Consider the following 17231-nt stretch of genomic DNA (forward strand, 5'->3'; position numbering starts at 1 on the left):
ATTTCAACTTAGAATATTCTTTTGATAAGTTGCTGTACAATATAACCTTTAACATTCTGAAGGCCGACCTTGCATCCACTCATGTATAAATGTATGTACAAACAGACTAAATACACCTTTATACCTTGCCACAACTGTCAGTTCCATGTAGATATATGTACAATAAGGAAATCCCTATTCAAGAAAGTGCAAAAGGCACTTGCGTTTTTTCCATGTATAAATATATGTGCAAATACGGCCTAAAAAACATAACATTCAAGATATTGCCAAAGGCCTCGGATGATACTAATTTAAGATTAGATTAATAACTACCATTGAAATAATCAAAGGTTCGTTTTGATAAATATTTAGTTCAATAAGCAAGAAATGAAGTAAAATATGAACTACCGGGCAGCATCTCCATCTAACAACAAGTGCAAACATGTTTGCAATCACCTTACTCTTCCACATATATAAGGATTGAAGCTTAATAACTTCATAGTAAGCAAAAGCTAACACAATTCCCGAAATGAAGGAGGCTATTAACAACAATTTTCATATCAGTGACAATAAAGATTTTTTAGCGCTAGCGAAAACACAACTTAGTAATAGTTTATACTCTGTCTATTTTTCAATAAGTGTTTCCTCTAGTCTAGTATACAAGTAACATCTCTATTGAGAGCTAAAAATAAAAGGAATACCGTCTCTTGTGGAATTTATATTCAAGTAAATATAGCAAAGGTCATAAAGAGCATGAAGCATTAATTGTCTGATAGCTTATCCATTTCCTAGAAAAATTACAAACATAAGTCAAATTAAACTTGAACTTGCTATGAGTAGAAAGATATAGTCAGATCGCTGAGATTTTCCACCAGAGTTATTATCATATTCTCATGACTGTACTTTCTTCAAACAAAAAGAAAAAAATCTTTTCTTTATGGGACATGTCAAACAATAAGGCCGTAGAAATTAGGAAGAGGGTGATAAAACATAAGTAAAAAGGGGATGCATTAGCTTCCTTGGATAATAACAAACAAACAAATATTTAAAATACTAATATTACACATGAATTAGTTACACACAATGGAAAGTGTATTTTAATATCTTTAATACAAAGTTTATACAATCGTAAAAGGAATTGTATTATTGTATAATTACACAGATGGAAACCAAAATACAGTTATTATGGAGAAAAGAAAAAAAAAGACAAATGAGAAAGCAAAGGGACGTACTGATGAGGGTTTCGTCCAACGCATAAAATAATGAGTAGATTCCCACACAATTTTTATATATATCTTGTGTAGAAAAGAATTTTATGTTGAGATTAATTATTCATATACCTCCACCAAACATCGTGTGACTACATCGTAGTGTTCTTTTCCCTCCGTATTGTGAGATTTTATGTTGTGATTAATTAATTAATTCTATACTCAAACCAAACGACCCTTATATTAATAAATGAATTCACAATCAAATATATATAGATATTTAATGAATTCTTAATAGATATATATGGTGTGGACAAAAGTTATTGAGTTTATGTAAGTCAAAAGTTATAAAAACCAAGTAGTTTTGGACATTACAGGAGATCCGCCCATAATCCCGTTCCAAACTCTCCGAGCAAATTAAAGTGGTCGATTTAGAATTTAAACTTGTGATTTTGAAAATACCTTATCTACACTTATTTTTGGACATATACATATAAAGTAGTATGATTTAACAAGTATTTGAATCACTGGTATTGTCTTCATGATCAATCAGCAAGTTGACATGTCAACATGATGATCTAGTTTAGAATTTAAGAAGAACATTAATATTTCAAAACGCAAAGAATTGAAAGAAGTAACTTGTCTGACTATATTAATGGAGAACTGATTAATAATACACTTAGACATATGTCAGTGATCTTTGAAACAAAAGATTCAAAATATTCGAAGAAGTCAAAGAAAATATATACACATAAAAATAAAGCATGTGGAGTACATGTAGTTAGTGTTACATCACACGTGACTAAATTATCATGAATCGACGAAATTTATTGAAGATTTCAGATGTAAGATGTCACATATATTTTTTAAAGATTGATTACTAAGATGTCACATATAACTTGTCAAAGTAACAATCAGATATTGTGGTTATATACTGAGATTGGCAGATTTTACAAGTAGAAAACAAGATGATAATGACACTTAGAGTTTGAGATTTGTGGTGTACCATGAAATTTAAAATATTTGAAATTGTTGTTGTTGTTGTTGTAAGTTTTGTTTTTTTTTTGCTTCCTTATTATTATAATATTTTGTTATGAAATGAAATTGACCTAAATAAATGTGGATTGTTACAGTTTGAGATTGAGGTGTATAATGATTGATTTGGGGGTGATAAAAAGATTCATACCCTTTTTTTTTAAGTTTTATTAGTTTGAGATTGAGGGTTGACATCCTAGCGATTGATGTTCTTTTCCTGAAAGTGTATTTTTATCTTTATAGCTTATACAATCTTTGTATTATTGATACACGTAATCTTATTCTACATTCTGTCCCGCATAAAATAATGAGTAGATTCCCACACAATTTTTATATATATCTTGTGTAGAAAAGAATTTTATGTTGAGATTAATTATTCATATACCTCCACCAAACATCGTAGTGTAGTACGCGAGATTTTATGTTGTGATTAATGAATTAATTCTATACTGATGGAATTCATAATCAAATATATATAGATAAAGAATTTTAATAGATAATGGTGTGGACAAAAGTTATTGAGTTATAAGGTACTCGCGTTGTTCATTAGAATTTCATCTATCTACACTTATTTTTCGACATAACATTTTTTAATCAAAGATTTGATGACTTGGAATTTCATTTAATTTGAAAGAAGTAACTTGCATGATGGAGACTTAGACATATGTCATGGAAACAAAGTTCTCTTCGGAAAACCAGTACATGTAAGTGTTACATCACAACTAAATTATATGAATCGACGAAATTTTATGAAGATTTCAGATGTAAGATGTCACATATATGTTTTAAAGATTGGTAAGATGTCACATATTTGTCAAAGTAACAATCAAGATATTGTGGTTATATACTGAGATTGGCAGATTTTACAAGTTGAAAACAAGATGATAATGACACTTAGATGTTGAGGTACCATGTGAGTGTGTGATTGTGTAATGGGGGGTGATAAAAAAAGATTCATACCCTGGAAGATTCGTCCGCTCCAAAAGGTTCATTCTCGAACACTTTTTTTAATCAAAGATTTTTGCTCCCCTATGTGGTCTTGCCATCTTCAAAACTTAGTGTGCCTCCGAGTGTTCTCTTTATGGAATATATCAGTGTGCCTCCTTTCGTGGAATATATCACGGCTCTGTTTTATCATTTATTTGTAATTTGACTAGCAGTATGTATTAAAAAGTGAAAGTATTATTAAGTCTTTGTGTGTATTGATGGGCACGTAATAAACTGAGAACAATCAGCTATATTCAAACGGTAGCTGTAAAAGTGACTATTTGTCAAAATTTTCTCATTTTTGTAAAGATAAATTTCCCTCTTTCGTTGTTCTTTTCCTCCGTATTGTGAAATTTTCATCAGTTGTTTCTTCTCCCGACAGTTTTACAAAATTATCCTATTTTATTTCTTTTATAAATTATGAACGTTTTAGACCACATTCCTTTTAAGCAGACTAAAAATCTCATAACAAAATGTTAAGACTATTTTAAAATCTTGTACGTTAGACGATAATCATAATGTTTTATTTGTAAGATTGAGCAATTTTGGAAAAATCATATAAATAAATATTAGACCCGAATTTTTTATTAAAAAATCCGGAACTTCTTAAATCTAACATTATTCGGAAGGATAATTACCCAAAAGATGTATGTGCATATTTTTTTAAAATAAGTGGGTAGTATCTAAATAGGATTATTTTTAAAAAAAAATGGGTTTTCTACATTTTTAAAAAAAAGCAATGTTTGCAGTTTTTTAAAGAAGTGTCTTAAACCTAATTATGAAAATCAAAGGACACCCTTTAAAAAAAAAAAAATCGATTTTTTATAGATATATTTGTAGTTTTTAGTTAAATCAAATTTGCACGATTTTTTATAAAAAAAACCGCTTTTACATTTTTTTTTCAAAAACAATTTATCCATGCGGGGGTACACATAGATGAAAAATGTCATTAATATTTTACACACGGAGGCCACATAAGCCTTATTTTACAAATTCCCGCGAGCGACCACACTCACTAAAGGTGTAATAAAACCCATTTGACCAATAGTTTCGCCTGCAAAACGTGCCCAGGGGCGGTTACTTAAGCCAAATAAATATTAGACCCCTAACTTTATTCTAAGGATAATTACCCGATGTTATCAAAAGTTAAAAAAAAAAAAAATCAATCTCCCTTGTAAGGCCCTTTCATATTCAATTTGATTTTCGGGTGGTCTTTAATTTTTTTCCCCCTCACCGGTCTTTACCTCTTACCTTCGCCTAAAAAACTCAAGGCGAACCCCCGTAAAAAAAAAAAAAAATCGCAAGGCAAAACCTCGCAAACCGTGTTATAGGTAGAAAAACCGTTGCGAGAGTTTTTGCCTGCTTTTGCCTTGCGAAATTATTATTTTTTTGACTGAGCGGGGATTCGAACCCAAAACTTCGAAGTATTTTCGGCCACCTTTTTAAGCGAAAGACAAAAATTAAGACCAGCAATTTGAGGGACAAAAATTAAAGACCACCCCAAAAGAAGAACAATCCGCGCAAAAAAACATGAAATTAAAGACCAGTTCAGTGCCTTTGCAGGAAAATCCCTGCAAAAAAAAGTTTGGGTTCAACTACCATTGAAATGTTCTGATGGCCCGGCCAATAATATATGAGCAGTTCCAAGTGAGCTATGAAACCATTGCAAAGCCCACTAAAATTTGCTGGCATACGGGGATGAAACAGATAAAGTGAACAAATATTTGATTTTATGCCATCATTTAATTTGTGTCCGCTTTTAAATTTTTTGTACATTTATTTACTTCGGACAATTTCATATGTATGATGTTTTTATATAGTTAAAGTTCAAGTATATATGAACTCAACTAAAACTTGTTAGTTTTACAAATAGAACGTGAGCAAACCAAAGTGAACTACTAATGAATCTAAATGAGCAAGTTGACATGACATATAATATACACAAAAAGTGCATTGAACCCTGATCTAGTTCTAGCACAAATTTAATTAACTATGATGAGAAAACACATTTGTAACTTAAATCAATTATTTGACAACAAATCTCAAACTCCAATTTGTTTAAGGAATCTTTAGAGGAAAAAGAAAATATCAATTTCTATTCTCAAGGTTGCAAGTCTCAAAGGACTATATATAAAGCAAAAGGAGAAAAGAAAAGGCATAATAGGTAAACAAGCTCTCAAACTTGGCATTAGATGACAAGTATGCTCTTCAACTTTAAAGCCGACATGTGTAGTGGTCTTAACCAAATGACGGAAACCAAGATTTTCACTAAAGGAATTCAAAATATGAAAAAGTAAACACATGAAGAAGTCAAAGGGGATTCAAAATCTACTGTATACACATAAAAATAATTTTAGCCAAGTATAAACAGTGTAAATTTCCGTCGAAGCGCTCAGATGAACCCTTAGCCCTTCCTCCCTCCGCCCCTGACCTTAACTTGTATAAAGTTGAACATGTAAACACAAATACTAACGTGACATATAAATTTTGAAAGTGTCTAGATGATCATTTTGTAAGTCAAGGGTTACCAACTAACAAAGCGAACACAAGTCAAGCGATATTTGATAACCTGCCCAAATACAGAGCCTATTTATGTATTATACCTAAATAAAACTAAACTAGGAGCATCACAAATTTGATTACTATGAATTTATTGGTGCAAACTGTAATAATCGTAACTTCAGTGGTAACTAGAAAATCTGCTATTCGTGATTTTCTCGAAAGTCTCTTTCAGAAAAAAAGGTTCACTGCTTATCGGCGAGTGAAGTAAAAAATCTTAGATTTCATCCACTTAACAAAAAAGGTAAAATTTGAGCTTCCATTTTCATTTTATTGTGTTCTTAATTCGTCAAATTGTTTTTTTTTTCAATTTTTTTTTTTTTTTTGCTTTCTTATTAGTATAGTATTTTGTTATGAAATGAAATTGACCTAAATAAAGTGTAATGGATCAAGTAGATTCGTGTAGCTAATTTAGCTAGTTTGATATTAAGGTGTAGTTGATTGATTGATAGATTTCAACCTTTTGCTAATTAATTTCTGTCAGATCTAGCTAATTATGAGTGTAAATTAGCAGTAAAATGTATACATAGTCATGTTTATAAGAGATTGAAATTGTTGTTGTTTTTTTTTTTTTTTTTTTGATTCGCCAAATTGTTTTTTTTTTTTCCTTTGTTTTTTTGCTTCCTTATTAGTATAATATTTTGTTATGAAATGAAATTGACCTAAATAAAGCGTAATAGATTAAGTAGATTCACGTAGCTGATTTAGCTAGTTTGAGATTGAGGTGTAGGTGATTGATTGATTTGAACCTTTTGCTAATTAATTTCTATTTATGTCGGATCTCGCTAATTATGAGTGTAAATTAGCAGTAAAATGTATACTTAGTCATGTGTATAAGAGATTGAATTTTTTTATTTTTGCTTCTTAATTTGCCAAATTGTTTTTTTTTCCCCTTTTTTTTTTTTTCCGTTCTTATTAGTACAATATTTTGTTATGAAATGAAATTGATCTAAATAAGGTGTAATGGATTAAGTAGATTCGTGTAGCTGATTTAGATAGTTTGAGATTGTTTTGAACCTTTTGCTAATTAATTTCTGTCAAATCTCGCTAATTATGAGTGTAAATTAGCAATAAAATGCATACTTAGTCATGTGGATAAGAGATTGAATTTCTGTTTTTTTTTCTTACTTATTAAGTACTGTAGTACAATATTTTGGTCTGAAATGAAATTGACGGGAATAAAGCGTAATGGATAATAGAGGATTTATATAGCAGATTTGACTAAGTTTGAGATTGAGGCGCAGTTGTTTTATTGATTGATTGATTTGGACCTTTTGCTAATTAATTTTTTGTCAGATCTCGCTTATTATTAGTGTAAATTAGCAAAAAATTGTGTACTCTATATAAGGCATGTGCTTAATAGGTTGAATTTGTTGATGGGAGTAGGTTTTGATTTATTGTGTTTTTAGTGGACTGATGAATGATCTATCCTTATCCTTCTGTTTATTGATTTGACTCAGGATGCTATGATTCTATTTTAGTCTGTTCTTGTACTAGTGACACCAGATTCGGGTACGGTTGTACTTTTTCAGCTTGATCTGTGAGATTGAATCGAAACTAACTAAAAGAAAAAGATTAGCTTACGTTTTGCGAGGTTTGAGAGAAATTACTTGTATTTTGTCAATGAAACCACGGGAAAAGTGTTGTTAACTCAGGCATGTGTATAAGAGATTGAATTTGTGGTAGGCTTTTATTTTGTGATTTTGGTGGGAGATGATAAGGTTTTTGGTTTATTGGTTTGACTCAGCTATGAATGATGATTGTTCACTATTCAGCTTGTTTTGTGAGGTTGAATCTGAACTAGCTAGGAGAAAAAGATCAACTTTTGTTTTGCGGGGTTTGAGAGAAATTTCTTGTATTTTGTCAATGAAACCATGGAAAAAAACAGTTGTTGACTCAGGTATGTGTATAAGAGATTGAATTTGTGGTAGGTTTATGTTTTGTGCTTTTAGTGGTAGATGATTAGGGTTTTGGTTTATTGGTTTGACTCAGCTATGACTGATGATGTTCACTGTTCAGCTTGTTCTGTATTGAATCAGCACTAGCTAGGAGAAAAAATCAGCTCCGGATGAGAGAAATTGTATTTTGTCAATAAAATTCGAAAAGAACTTGATGTGTACAAGAGATTGAATTTGTAGTAGGCTTATATTTTGTGCTTTTAGTTGAGATGAAAATATCAGCTTCTGATGAATTTCAGCTTGATCTCTGAGAGAGAAAGTTTTCATTTTCCAGGGTTTGATAGAAGTTACTTGTATTTTTTCAATGAAACCACGAAAAAAACTGTTGTTAACTCAGGCACGTGTGTAAGAGATTGAGTTTGTGGTAAGCTTATAGTTTGTGCTTTTGGTGGGAGATGATAAGAGTTTTCCCTTGGTTTATTAGTTTGACTCAGCTATGACTGATGATTTTCACTATTCAGCTTGATCTGTGAGACTGAATTGGTACTAGCTAGGTAAATATCAGCTTTTATTTTGCAGGATTTTGAGAGAAATTACTTGTAGTTTGTCAATGAAACCACAAAAAATACTGTTGTTTTTTCTTGTGTGCATTAGAATGCCGATGATTATATGCAGTTAACTGAGATAAAAATGTTGAACTTGTCTGTTTTTTAGTATTGTCCCCGGTTTTGTCTGGGAATATTTTTTTCTTTATCAAAAAAAGTATAGATGGGATTGAGGTTCAATTGACTGATTATTTGATGGATATATTGAGTTGAGACTCTACTCTATTCTTATTTTAGAACATTTAGAACGGACCACAGAAATACAGGTGATCTATGCAAAGTCATTCTAGGTCTACACACGTGAGAGCGTGACCTTGTAGTCTAGTCAAGTTCGAAGCTACTTGATCAAAAGTGTGATTCGATCCTGAATTAGATTGCTAAATAGCTAACCTTTGCTATTTTTTTCTGAGGGAAGTGGTATGCAATATTTTGAACCATATTCAGGCTAGATCTTTATTGGTAACCTATTTTAGTAAGTCCGTGGATTAAAATGGTAATAGATTTTATTTACTGTTGTTTTTTAATTGAAAGAAGCTGCAAGATGAGGGGTGCATGTCTCCCTTCCCAGAAATCTAACTGACTTCTATATAATTGGCCATCTTCACTTGGTACCACAAAGCTAAAAGAAACAAAAGAGAAGTTTTGGCCCTCGCTAATGGATCTCAACCTTTCATTATTTTCTACTCCCTCCATCCCAATTTATGTAGCACCATTTCCTTTTTAGTCCATCCCAAAATGAATGTAAGCTTTCCTTATTTGGCAACTATTTAATGGCACCATCTCTATTTTACCCTTGTTGGTCTCTTAACTTTAAAAGATGTACTTAATGTGAAGAAAAAAAAATACAAGTAAGGACAATTTGGTAAACATAACAAAGTCTTCCCTTATTTTTTCCCATGGTGCCACATAAATTGGGATGGAGGGAGTATTTACTTATCACATTAATGACCAAAAAATACAAAAGGGAGTGGCTTGACTCCATGTTACCATTGTATCCGCCACTGTGCTAGGGCGGGTGTATTCTGGACTATTAGCTGGTTAGATGTTTGATTTTATATCCTTTATTGTTGAGTCCAGGAATTTCTTGGGATTGATGGCATCCAAGATTCAGCAACTGCAATCTAAGGCTTGTCAAGCATCACAGTTTCTCTCTAAGCATGGTACTACCTACTACAAACAGTTGCTGGAGCAGAACAAACAGTATATAGTGGAGCCACCCACCGTTGAAAAATGCAATGAATTGTCCAAGCAATTGCTCTACACTCGTCTTGCCAGGTTATACTCTCTTCAGCCTAATTGCTTCATATCTGTTGATAAGCTTATAGGATTAGTCATCGTCCGAAAAAAATTTCTCTCTATGAGTAGACCGCCATCTGCTTTGATTTTCGTTTTAGTATGCACATGAATCGAGTATGAGTAATGTTGGTTCCTCGGGGAGATGGATTAGGTACACACATTGGTCTGTTTTCAAAGATGCACAGTAGATTCTTTTTTTTTTTTTTTTTCCTTGTTTGCTGGAACTGCATCTTGTTGTTCTTTTGATTTGATATGAGTGCAAAAATTTGTGCATAAAATGTTTTTGGTGTCTATGTCCAAACCAAGCACTCTCTCCACCCCAATTTATATAGTAGTGTTTGTCTGGACACGGAGTTGAAAGAAAGAAGCACTTTTGAAACTTGTGGTTTAATACAAGCGGCCTTAGACCTTTGTGTGGCTATAAATCATCTTATATACGGTAAAATGTGAAGTTCAAAGTCAAGTTACTTCTAAATAAGGAAGTATAACACTCCTTTTGGAACAGACTAAAAAGGAGCATATGCAACAAAAATTGGGATTGATGGAGTAAATAATATAGCCATAGTCATAATCTCATGTTAAAAAACACAAAATATATTAGTATTATTTATAGCCATAATCATAAAATTATCTTGTTAAAGATTTTATAGGCTATTCTATGCTTTATAATAAAATGTTATTATGTGAACCGATCTTCCACAGTAATGCAACCTAATATGGTGTCCAAAGACATCATTATTTGATTTGCTTTATTTTACCCTACATGAGCCTCCCCTATCTGAGATTTTATCATCATTTTTCTTCCATGGAGCCAAGAGGAGTGGTATGGATCTTTACATTAGAAATATTTATAACTAACTAGCAATTATGAGTGGCATTTGTTCTTGGTTTTGAACCTTTTTAACTCCTTCCAGCATCCCTGGCCGTTATGAGTCATTTTGGAAGGAAGTCGACTCTGTCAAGCACATGTGGAGGAATAGAAAGGAATTGAAGGTTGAAGATGCAGGCATTGCTGCTTTGTTTGGCTTGGAGTGCTTTGCATGGTATTGTGCTGGTGAGATAGTAGGAAGAGGATTTACATTCACTGGTTACTATGTCTGAGATAACAGTTTCTAAAAATTTGTTTGGGCAAATTGAACAACTGTAAGGTCTCTCTTTTTATTAGGATGAGTTGGGTAACAAGGAATTCATACAACATTTTCTTTCCCAAGAGAGTTTTTGGATCTGAGAAATCCATGTTTAAATTGATGCAATAATTTACTCGTCTTTCCTCATTTCATTCCCACGTCAGTGGAGAGGCTTAGACTGAACTTTGTAAAAGGTAACTTTATCTTTTGAGTGATATTGCTGCCAATGACAATCTGTGCCTTTGTTAGTGTTCCTTTTGTCAATGTGTGGAGTAGCTGACCCGCCATACTTCTATACTGCTGCCTATGACAATCTGTGCCTTTGGTAGTGTTCCTTTTGTTGATGTGTGGAGTAGCTGACCCGCCATACTTCTTGGTTCCATCAATAGAAATAAGAAACATGCATTGTAAACAATGTAGTTATTGTCCGTACAGCGTAGCTTATGTTGATTTAACTAATGTTTGAGGAAATTATCAACTAGTGTTCATATGGCTAATCCTTTTCTCCCATCATTTGTATCCCTCAATACTTGGGAGTTCCCTGGTTTTTGCCTTTGTTTGGCATTTCTTTTGTTGACAGCTTTAAGCTACATGTCCTTCAAGCTTTGTGTTTTAGGGGAAAAAATCTCTCTACCTACTGTCAATAGTCTTTCTCCGGAATGAGGAATTATCTGAACGGGTCGATCTCCCATCCGTTTGTTTTAACCACTTATCCTAAGGTCTTACTTTTGCTCTCAATCAACGTGGGACACTTAACATGCTTCCACTCTCTCATGACTCGACTCGACCCTCCACCCAGCCACTGCCAACAATTGCTCTCGTTGTCCCTTTGTTCCACTTTTCTACCTCCTCTTTAAACTATTTCTCTTAGCAGTTTCCCATTCAATTCACTAAACCATTTTTGGGGTTCTTTTAGTTAACTAGACTGTAAATTACAATGGAAATCTTTTACTTTTATACTACTTGCTCGGTTATTTTAATTGTTATGAGTGGAGGAATCACATCCATAATCCATCACACCACATCCGGTTTAATGTGCTCTTATTGTTTCTTCCATCACCATATTCTTCCATTTTTCGTCTTCTTGTTCGAATTAAATAGTACTATTATTTTGAATCACTATTTTAGCATTATAAATATGTGAATATTACTAACATTTAGCCTATTGAAATGCTAAGTGCTATCAAGAAGGCAAGAAGACCTGACTTAATTGACAACATTGAGTTGCAAGGACCAAAAATATTTGGTTTAAATCTTTTCCCAAGTATATGCTTACTGCAGGCAACTGAAATTTATTATGCACGCACTTACCCCCAAACTGAATAGCTTATAATATTGTTCCCTCGTCTGTAAACCATTGTTACTTTGTACCTTCTAGCGGCAGCGAACAACTTATACTAATAATTTAAAAGGTTCTCTTACTGGAAAAAACATATTATACGGTAAGTTGCACGGTCTAAATTATACCATAAATGCAAAACTAATTTTCTCCTTGTATATAGGTAAATGCCAGAAGGTAAATGTATTCAATTTTTATTGTACAGTATGTAAAATATTTTAAATAGAAGGTAAAATAGAAAATATACGAATCATCCCCCTCATATAATCATAATCTAATCTTTTCTTTTCCTCTCACACTAGATTACTAAACAGGAAACAAAACAAGTCGTGGAAAAACGGGGACAAATTATATTAAAAACACACAAGGGGCGTTCCGAGAATCGAACTCGGGACCTCTCGCACCCAAAGCGAGAATCATACCACTAGACCAAACGCCCTTGTTGAAATGTGTGCCGGGCGATTTTTATACCCTCAATTCGGTTAGGGATCGCTAAAACAAAATAAATGATGCAGCTGTTAAGGATATTAAACGTCCCATTTTTTCTTCGAGTTCTTATAGTTTTTATAGCATATCAGTAACAGTTTTTTCTAATAACCGTAGGTTCGTTTAGATTGCACATACCTCGACTAGTTCTACGGGCTACCTGCTACCTTCCGCTAGCATAGGTTCACCTAGTGATTTTGCCTCTGAAGTCGATTCTCCCAAAAGGTTTCTGGTGTCTGGCTCAAACCAAAGGATATGACAAAGAACTCATAAGCTCCATACCTTGTGAGACAAGTAGTTCATCCTTTTTGCATTCTTGACTTTCCAGTATTGGGAATCCTATTTTATTTAGTAAAAAGCCTTGCTAGCGGATCAAAAGAGTCGACAAAAGAATGGGATAGCAACTCCGTAAGGTTGCCTTATTGACTACTAGGCAGTCTGCCCACAGTCAGAGATAGCCTAGACCTAATCATTGATATTTTAACCTAGACCTCATGATTGTTAACACACTTCATTGAGCACTAGTATAGTGCAGGAAATGCAATACACGGTAGAAGAGTTTATTTGTTGGGATTGTGTAACTATGCTAATCTCGGATGATGCTCATATGTGGAATGACTCTTGGCGGTTTCATGATAATTAGCTGAGCATGCGACTCGTACAGATAGTGTGCTATGCATATGATGCTAGCGGATTATAATAAGTTACAAGCATTGCCTTGTTGGGTGTCTATAGTTCCGAGATATTAAGTATGATTCGATGCGCAGTACAATTGTATATATTGAAATTGCTAGTTACCATTGAATCATTTCACGGTTCGAATGGCATGATGCTTTCGAACAGCTCCTAGTCCTTCTAATTCACTCTACGATTGTTATTGGAAAAAAACAAAAAAAGTTCCAAATTTGAGAAAACCCTTTTAGAAACCATATAAATACTAAACAGGGTTCAAGGTCCATTTAGCGGCACTATTGTTGGAACAATAAATATACTAAACAGGGTTTAAGGTCCATAAAAACACTAAACAGTATTATGACTAAAGAGAGCTAATCCATGAGAAATACAGAGACATTGAAAACATGAATAGCACAAAATCATGGTGAGAATTCCAAACACGAAATGACTTAGTATCATAACAAAACTTCGGAGTCTAATAGCACTAAAAAGGATCCCAAAATATAAAAGTAACATTCTTCACCAAAAATGACTGTTTAATCTTCATCCTCGATGATCTTGGTACCAAGACCCTTCAATCCTTCTGCTGGGATCTCAGCAACAGTAACCAGAGAGTAGAGCTCCTCCTTTGCGTCCTCATCGTCATTCCTCTTGCGAGCAATACGAACTCTGACACGCCTTGGAACACTTCGGATGCCCCTGCTCCAGATCTGCTTGTTGAGCTTCACGTCAACTCTGACATCCTTTGTACCCATAGCTTTCTGTGCGAACTTCCTGATCTCCTTGATGGCTGTTGGGGCCTTCTTCTTGAATGTGCTGTTAACAATATACCAGTCTAACGTTAGCGAACATTAACAGTCATATGATTCGACAATCAACTGTTTTGCCACGTCAAAAAGGTGTAGTGACAACTTTGCTTACCATCCAGTTACCAAATTAAAGCATGTACAAGAAAGGGAATACAAGGGTTAAAAGCCAAATAGGAAAACCAAAGTTCTCCTCTGACCATTTCTTAATTTTATAATGAATTCAATTAATGAAGTAGCATATATCCTCAATAGCATTTACAAAAACCTAAAGATGGATAGTGTTGATGTAATACCAGAACATGATGCAACAATGACAGGCAGGAATCAACAGAGATTGATCTAAAATTTGTTATCTACCCAAATGAGTATCATGCCAGAAATATCATTACAAAAACTTAATGTAGAGCACAACTTGATAGGTCACTTCTCAAAAACATGAAGAGTTTCACTCAAACAATAGCAGTGCATATCAAAATACCAATACGCACGGCTATAACATGAAAATTTCTAGGCAAGTGAAGAACAGTTGTTCATTCACTAACACCAGAAAATCAACTTCGACAAATCAAGCACATAGATTGATTTCAAATTATAACCAATGTTATTTCTGGGGTGTCATAGGCTGTAAATTGTGTTACGAAAACCTAAAGATTGCTACAAAACACAGTTGTGACACACAAGGAGGGATTCAACAGGTCACAAAGTATCATTAATTATATTGTACAACACACATCAACTCCTGATGCCCACCATCTACAACAAGATAACATTTTTAAGCCCTTATTCACGTAATACAATTTAATTAACCCTTTAGTAGCTTCCAACCTATTTCTGTATCCCACACCACAACCTATCTCAGCACCTCGCAGTTCCCTATGCATTTCTAGTCAGTAGTAGTTTGTTCAATTGGTACAACGACCACAAACTTGATAGACAACAGAACACAAATTACAGATTCCACTAACTCTAACAAATAATTATTAGACGCTTGAAAACAACAATTGTTGTCTGACCTATGCTAAGTCAGGACAGAACATCACCTAGACTCAGAGGTCATCAATTCAAATACATATCTGAGTCTAACAAACCATAGTTGATAACAAAATCACTTTTCAATTAGTCAATCACCTATATAAATCTATCCCAAACCAGTTCAGCTTAGTGACATCAATCATTTATACATGTTATACTCTATTCAAGCTCATTTAATCAACTAAAAAAATACTCTTGGTAAACACAGACCTACTGTAGTAACAAACAAAAAAACATCTAATCCATCACACAATACAAAAAAAAATAACAAATTAATTGACAGAGTATAAAGAATAAGCAGGTCATCCATTCAGATAAATACCTGAAAGTTCAACAACTCATAGTTTATAATAAAACTACTACTTAAGTAATTCACTCCCTTTGTCCTAATTTAATGTGGCACTTTTCGCTTCCCGAGTTTCAAACTGCATGTACTTTGACCAACAATTCAAGAAGTCTTTTTTCACCAAATAGATATTGCAACTTATAGTACTTTTCGTCAAGTTTTCAAATATATAAATTTAAATCTTAAAATATTGAGTTATTATAATCCAATTTAGCTTCAAAGTTTAGTCAAATTCACTCTCGAAAAACGAAAAGCGCCACATAAATTGGGACAGAGGGAGTATATATAAAACCTCTATACACATTGAACACATTAACCATCATCCTAATAACAAAAAAAACTGCACAAAAATAACAAATCAATCATCACAATGTATATAGTAAGCAAGAAATTTTACCATCCATGTAAACGCTTGTGGAGGTTAATTGTATATTCCCTGGAAACAACCTCTTCCTTTCTTCCTTTACTTTTCTCCACCATTTTCACTTCCTTTTTTTACACTAAAACTTACCTTTTCCTGCAATTCAAACAAACAAAATCATTTTAATCAAACACTAATTAAGATCTACAATGAAAGATAATTATAGAGAGAGAGCTTACTAGGGTTTTAAGATAAAAGGAGGCGAAGTGCCCAAAAAAATGAGAAGATTGAAGTATTTATATGGGATGGATTAAAACCCTAGCTGGGCCTAAAGTATTTAGTTTGGAACAAGTGCACAAATAGCCTATTTTTAGGACACATATTTAAAGTATAGCCGAAAGTTTTAAATATTTGTAAGTTTAGACACTTTGGAAAACATTAAGCATCATTAAACGCTAATCAAATTTCAGATCTACATTTAGAGAGAGAGAAATCTTACTAGGGTTTGAAGGCAGGAGGCGAGGTGCAACAGAAACAGAGAAAATGGAAGTGTTATGTGGGAATAAATATATTGAAACCCTAGTGGTATGTTGTAATTTTGATCTGGATAAGGGGCTATTTTGGAAATTTGAAATGGATATATGAGCTGGGCCTAAAGCCTTAATTTATGGATACATTGGGCTAGGCTTAAAATCTGGAATACAGCTTTATGCAGTTCTATTCGGTTCATTTGGGCGATTCCCTTCAAAGGATTGTCTTTAATTTTTGTCCCTCAAAGGGGTGATCTTTAATTTTAGTTCTTCATCTAATATCTAGTATTTAATTGTTGTTCTTCAAAAAAAAAAAAATCGCAAGGCAGTAGCCGAGAAAGTTTTGCAGTAGTTTCAAACTCTACCTTATGCATTCAAAACTCTGTCTTGCGAATCCAAAAAATTCATTCAAGGGTTCGAATCCAAAACCTCGAGTTTCATAGTAAAAATTAAAGACTACCAATTTGAGGGGCAAAAATTAAAGAGCAGTGCCTTTGAAGGGTAATCCGCACAAAAAAAAAATGGTTCTATTAAGGGCCAATTTGCACGATTGTCGTTATTCGGGGTGGTTTCGCGAAAAGATTTTTTTTTTTTTTTTTTTTCCGGGGTTCGAACTCCAAATTTCGCTTAAAAAAAAAAAATCGTAAGGTAGAGTTTCGTAGCAAAACTAGACATATTTGGGCAAAAGTTATGCCTTAAGGCAAACTTTTGCTCAAAATTAGGCCTTAAGGCTGAGGTTTCGCGAAAGTCTTGCCTTGCGATATTTTTTTTTTTTTTGAAGGGCTCGAAAAATTAGTAAGGGGGCAAAAATTAAAGACCAATGCATTTGAAGGGCAATCCGCACCAAAAAACGGTTCTATTAAAAATCCGTTTGGCCATGAGAATAATTCTCTTTTTTTCCGAAATGTTTTTTCACTTTATTTGAAATTTGAAAAACATCTACAACCATGTTTTCACTT

General features: G+C 33.3%; 2 protein-coding genes and 1 non-coding gene across 3 annotated transcripts; 1 reads left to right on the forward strand and 2 right to left on the reverse strand.

The window, feature by feature from the left end:
* The first annotated feature begins 9316 nt into the window (after positions 1–9316).
* Positions 9317–10927, forward strand: LOC132030937 (uncharacterized). The gene is made up of 2 exons (XM_059420742.1): positions 9317–9546; positions 10482–10927. Exons 1-2 carry the CDS (start codon positions 9365–9367, stop codon positions 10666–10668), a joined length of 369 nt encoding a protein of 122 aa, XP_059276725.1. The 5' UTR covers positions 9317–9364; the 3' UTR covers positions 10669–10927.
* A 1473-nt stretch (positions 10928–12400) lies between these two features.
* Positions 12401–12472, reverse strand: TRNAP-UGG (transfer RNA proline (anticodon UGG)). Its single transcript has one exon. It is a non-coding gene; the product is annotated as a tRNA-Pro (tRNA).
* Positions 12473–13580: 1108 nt separating this feature from the next.
* Positions 13581–15937, reverse strand: LOC132030939 (large ribosomal subunit protein eL31). Its single transcript, XM_059420745.1, has 2 exons — positions 15779–15937; positions 13581–14010 (listed from the first exon to the last, which is right to left on the reverse strand). The coding sequence occupies exons 1-2, from the start codon at positions 15859–15861 to the stop codon at positions 13731–13733; spliced, it is 363 nt and encodes a 120-aa protein (XP_059276728.1). The 5' UTR covers positions 15862–15937; the 3' UTR covers positions 13581–13730.
* Between the last annotated feature and the right edge of the window lie 1294 nt (positions 15938–17231).

This window comes from Lycium ferocissimum, chromosome 9 (assembly GCF_029784015.1).
Source record: "Lycium ferocissimum isolate CSIRO_LF1 chromosome 9, AGI_CSIRO_Lferr_CH_V1, whole genome shotgun sequence".
Taxonomy (NCBI): Eukaryota; Viridiplantae; Streptophyta; class Magnoliopsida; order Solanales; family Solanaceae; genus Lycium; species Lycium ferocissimum.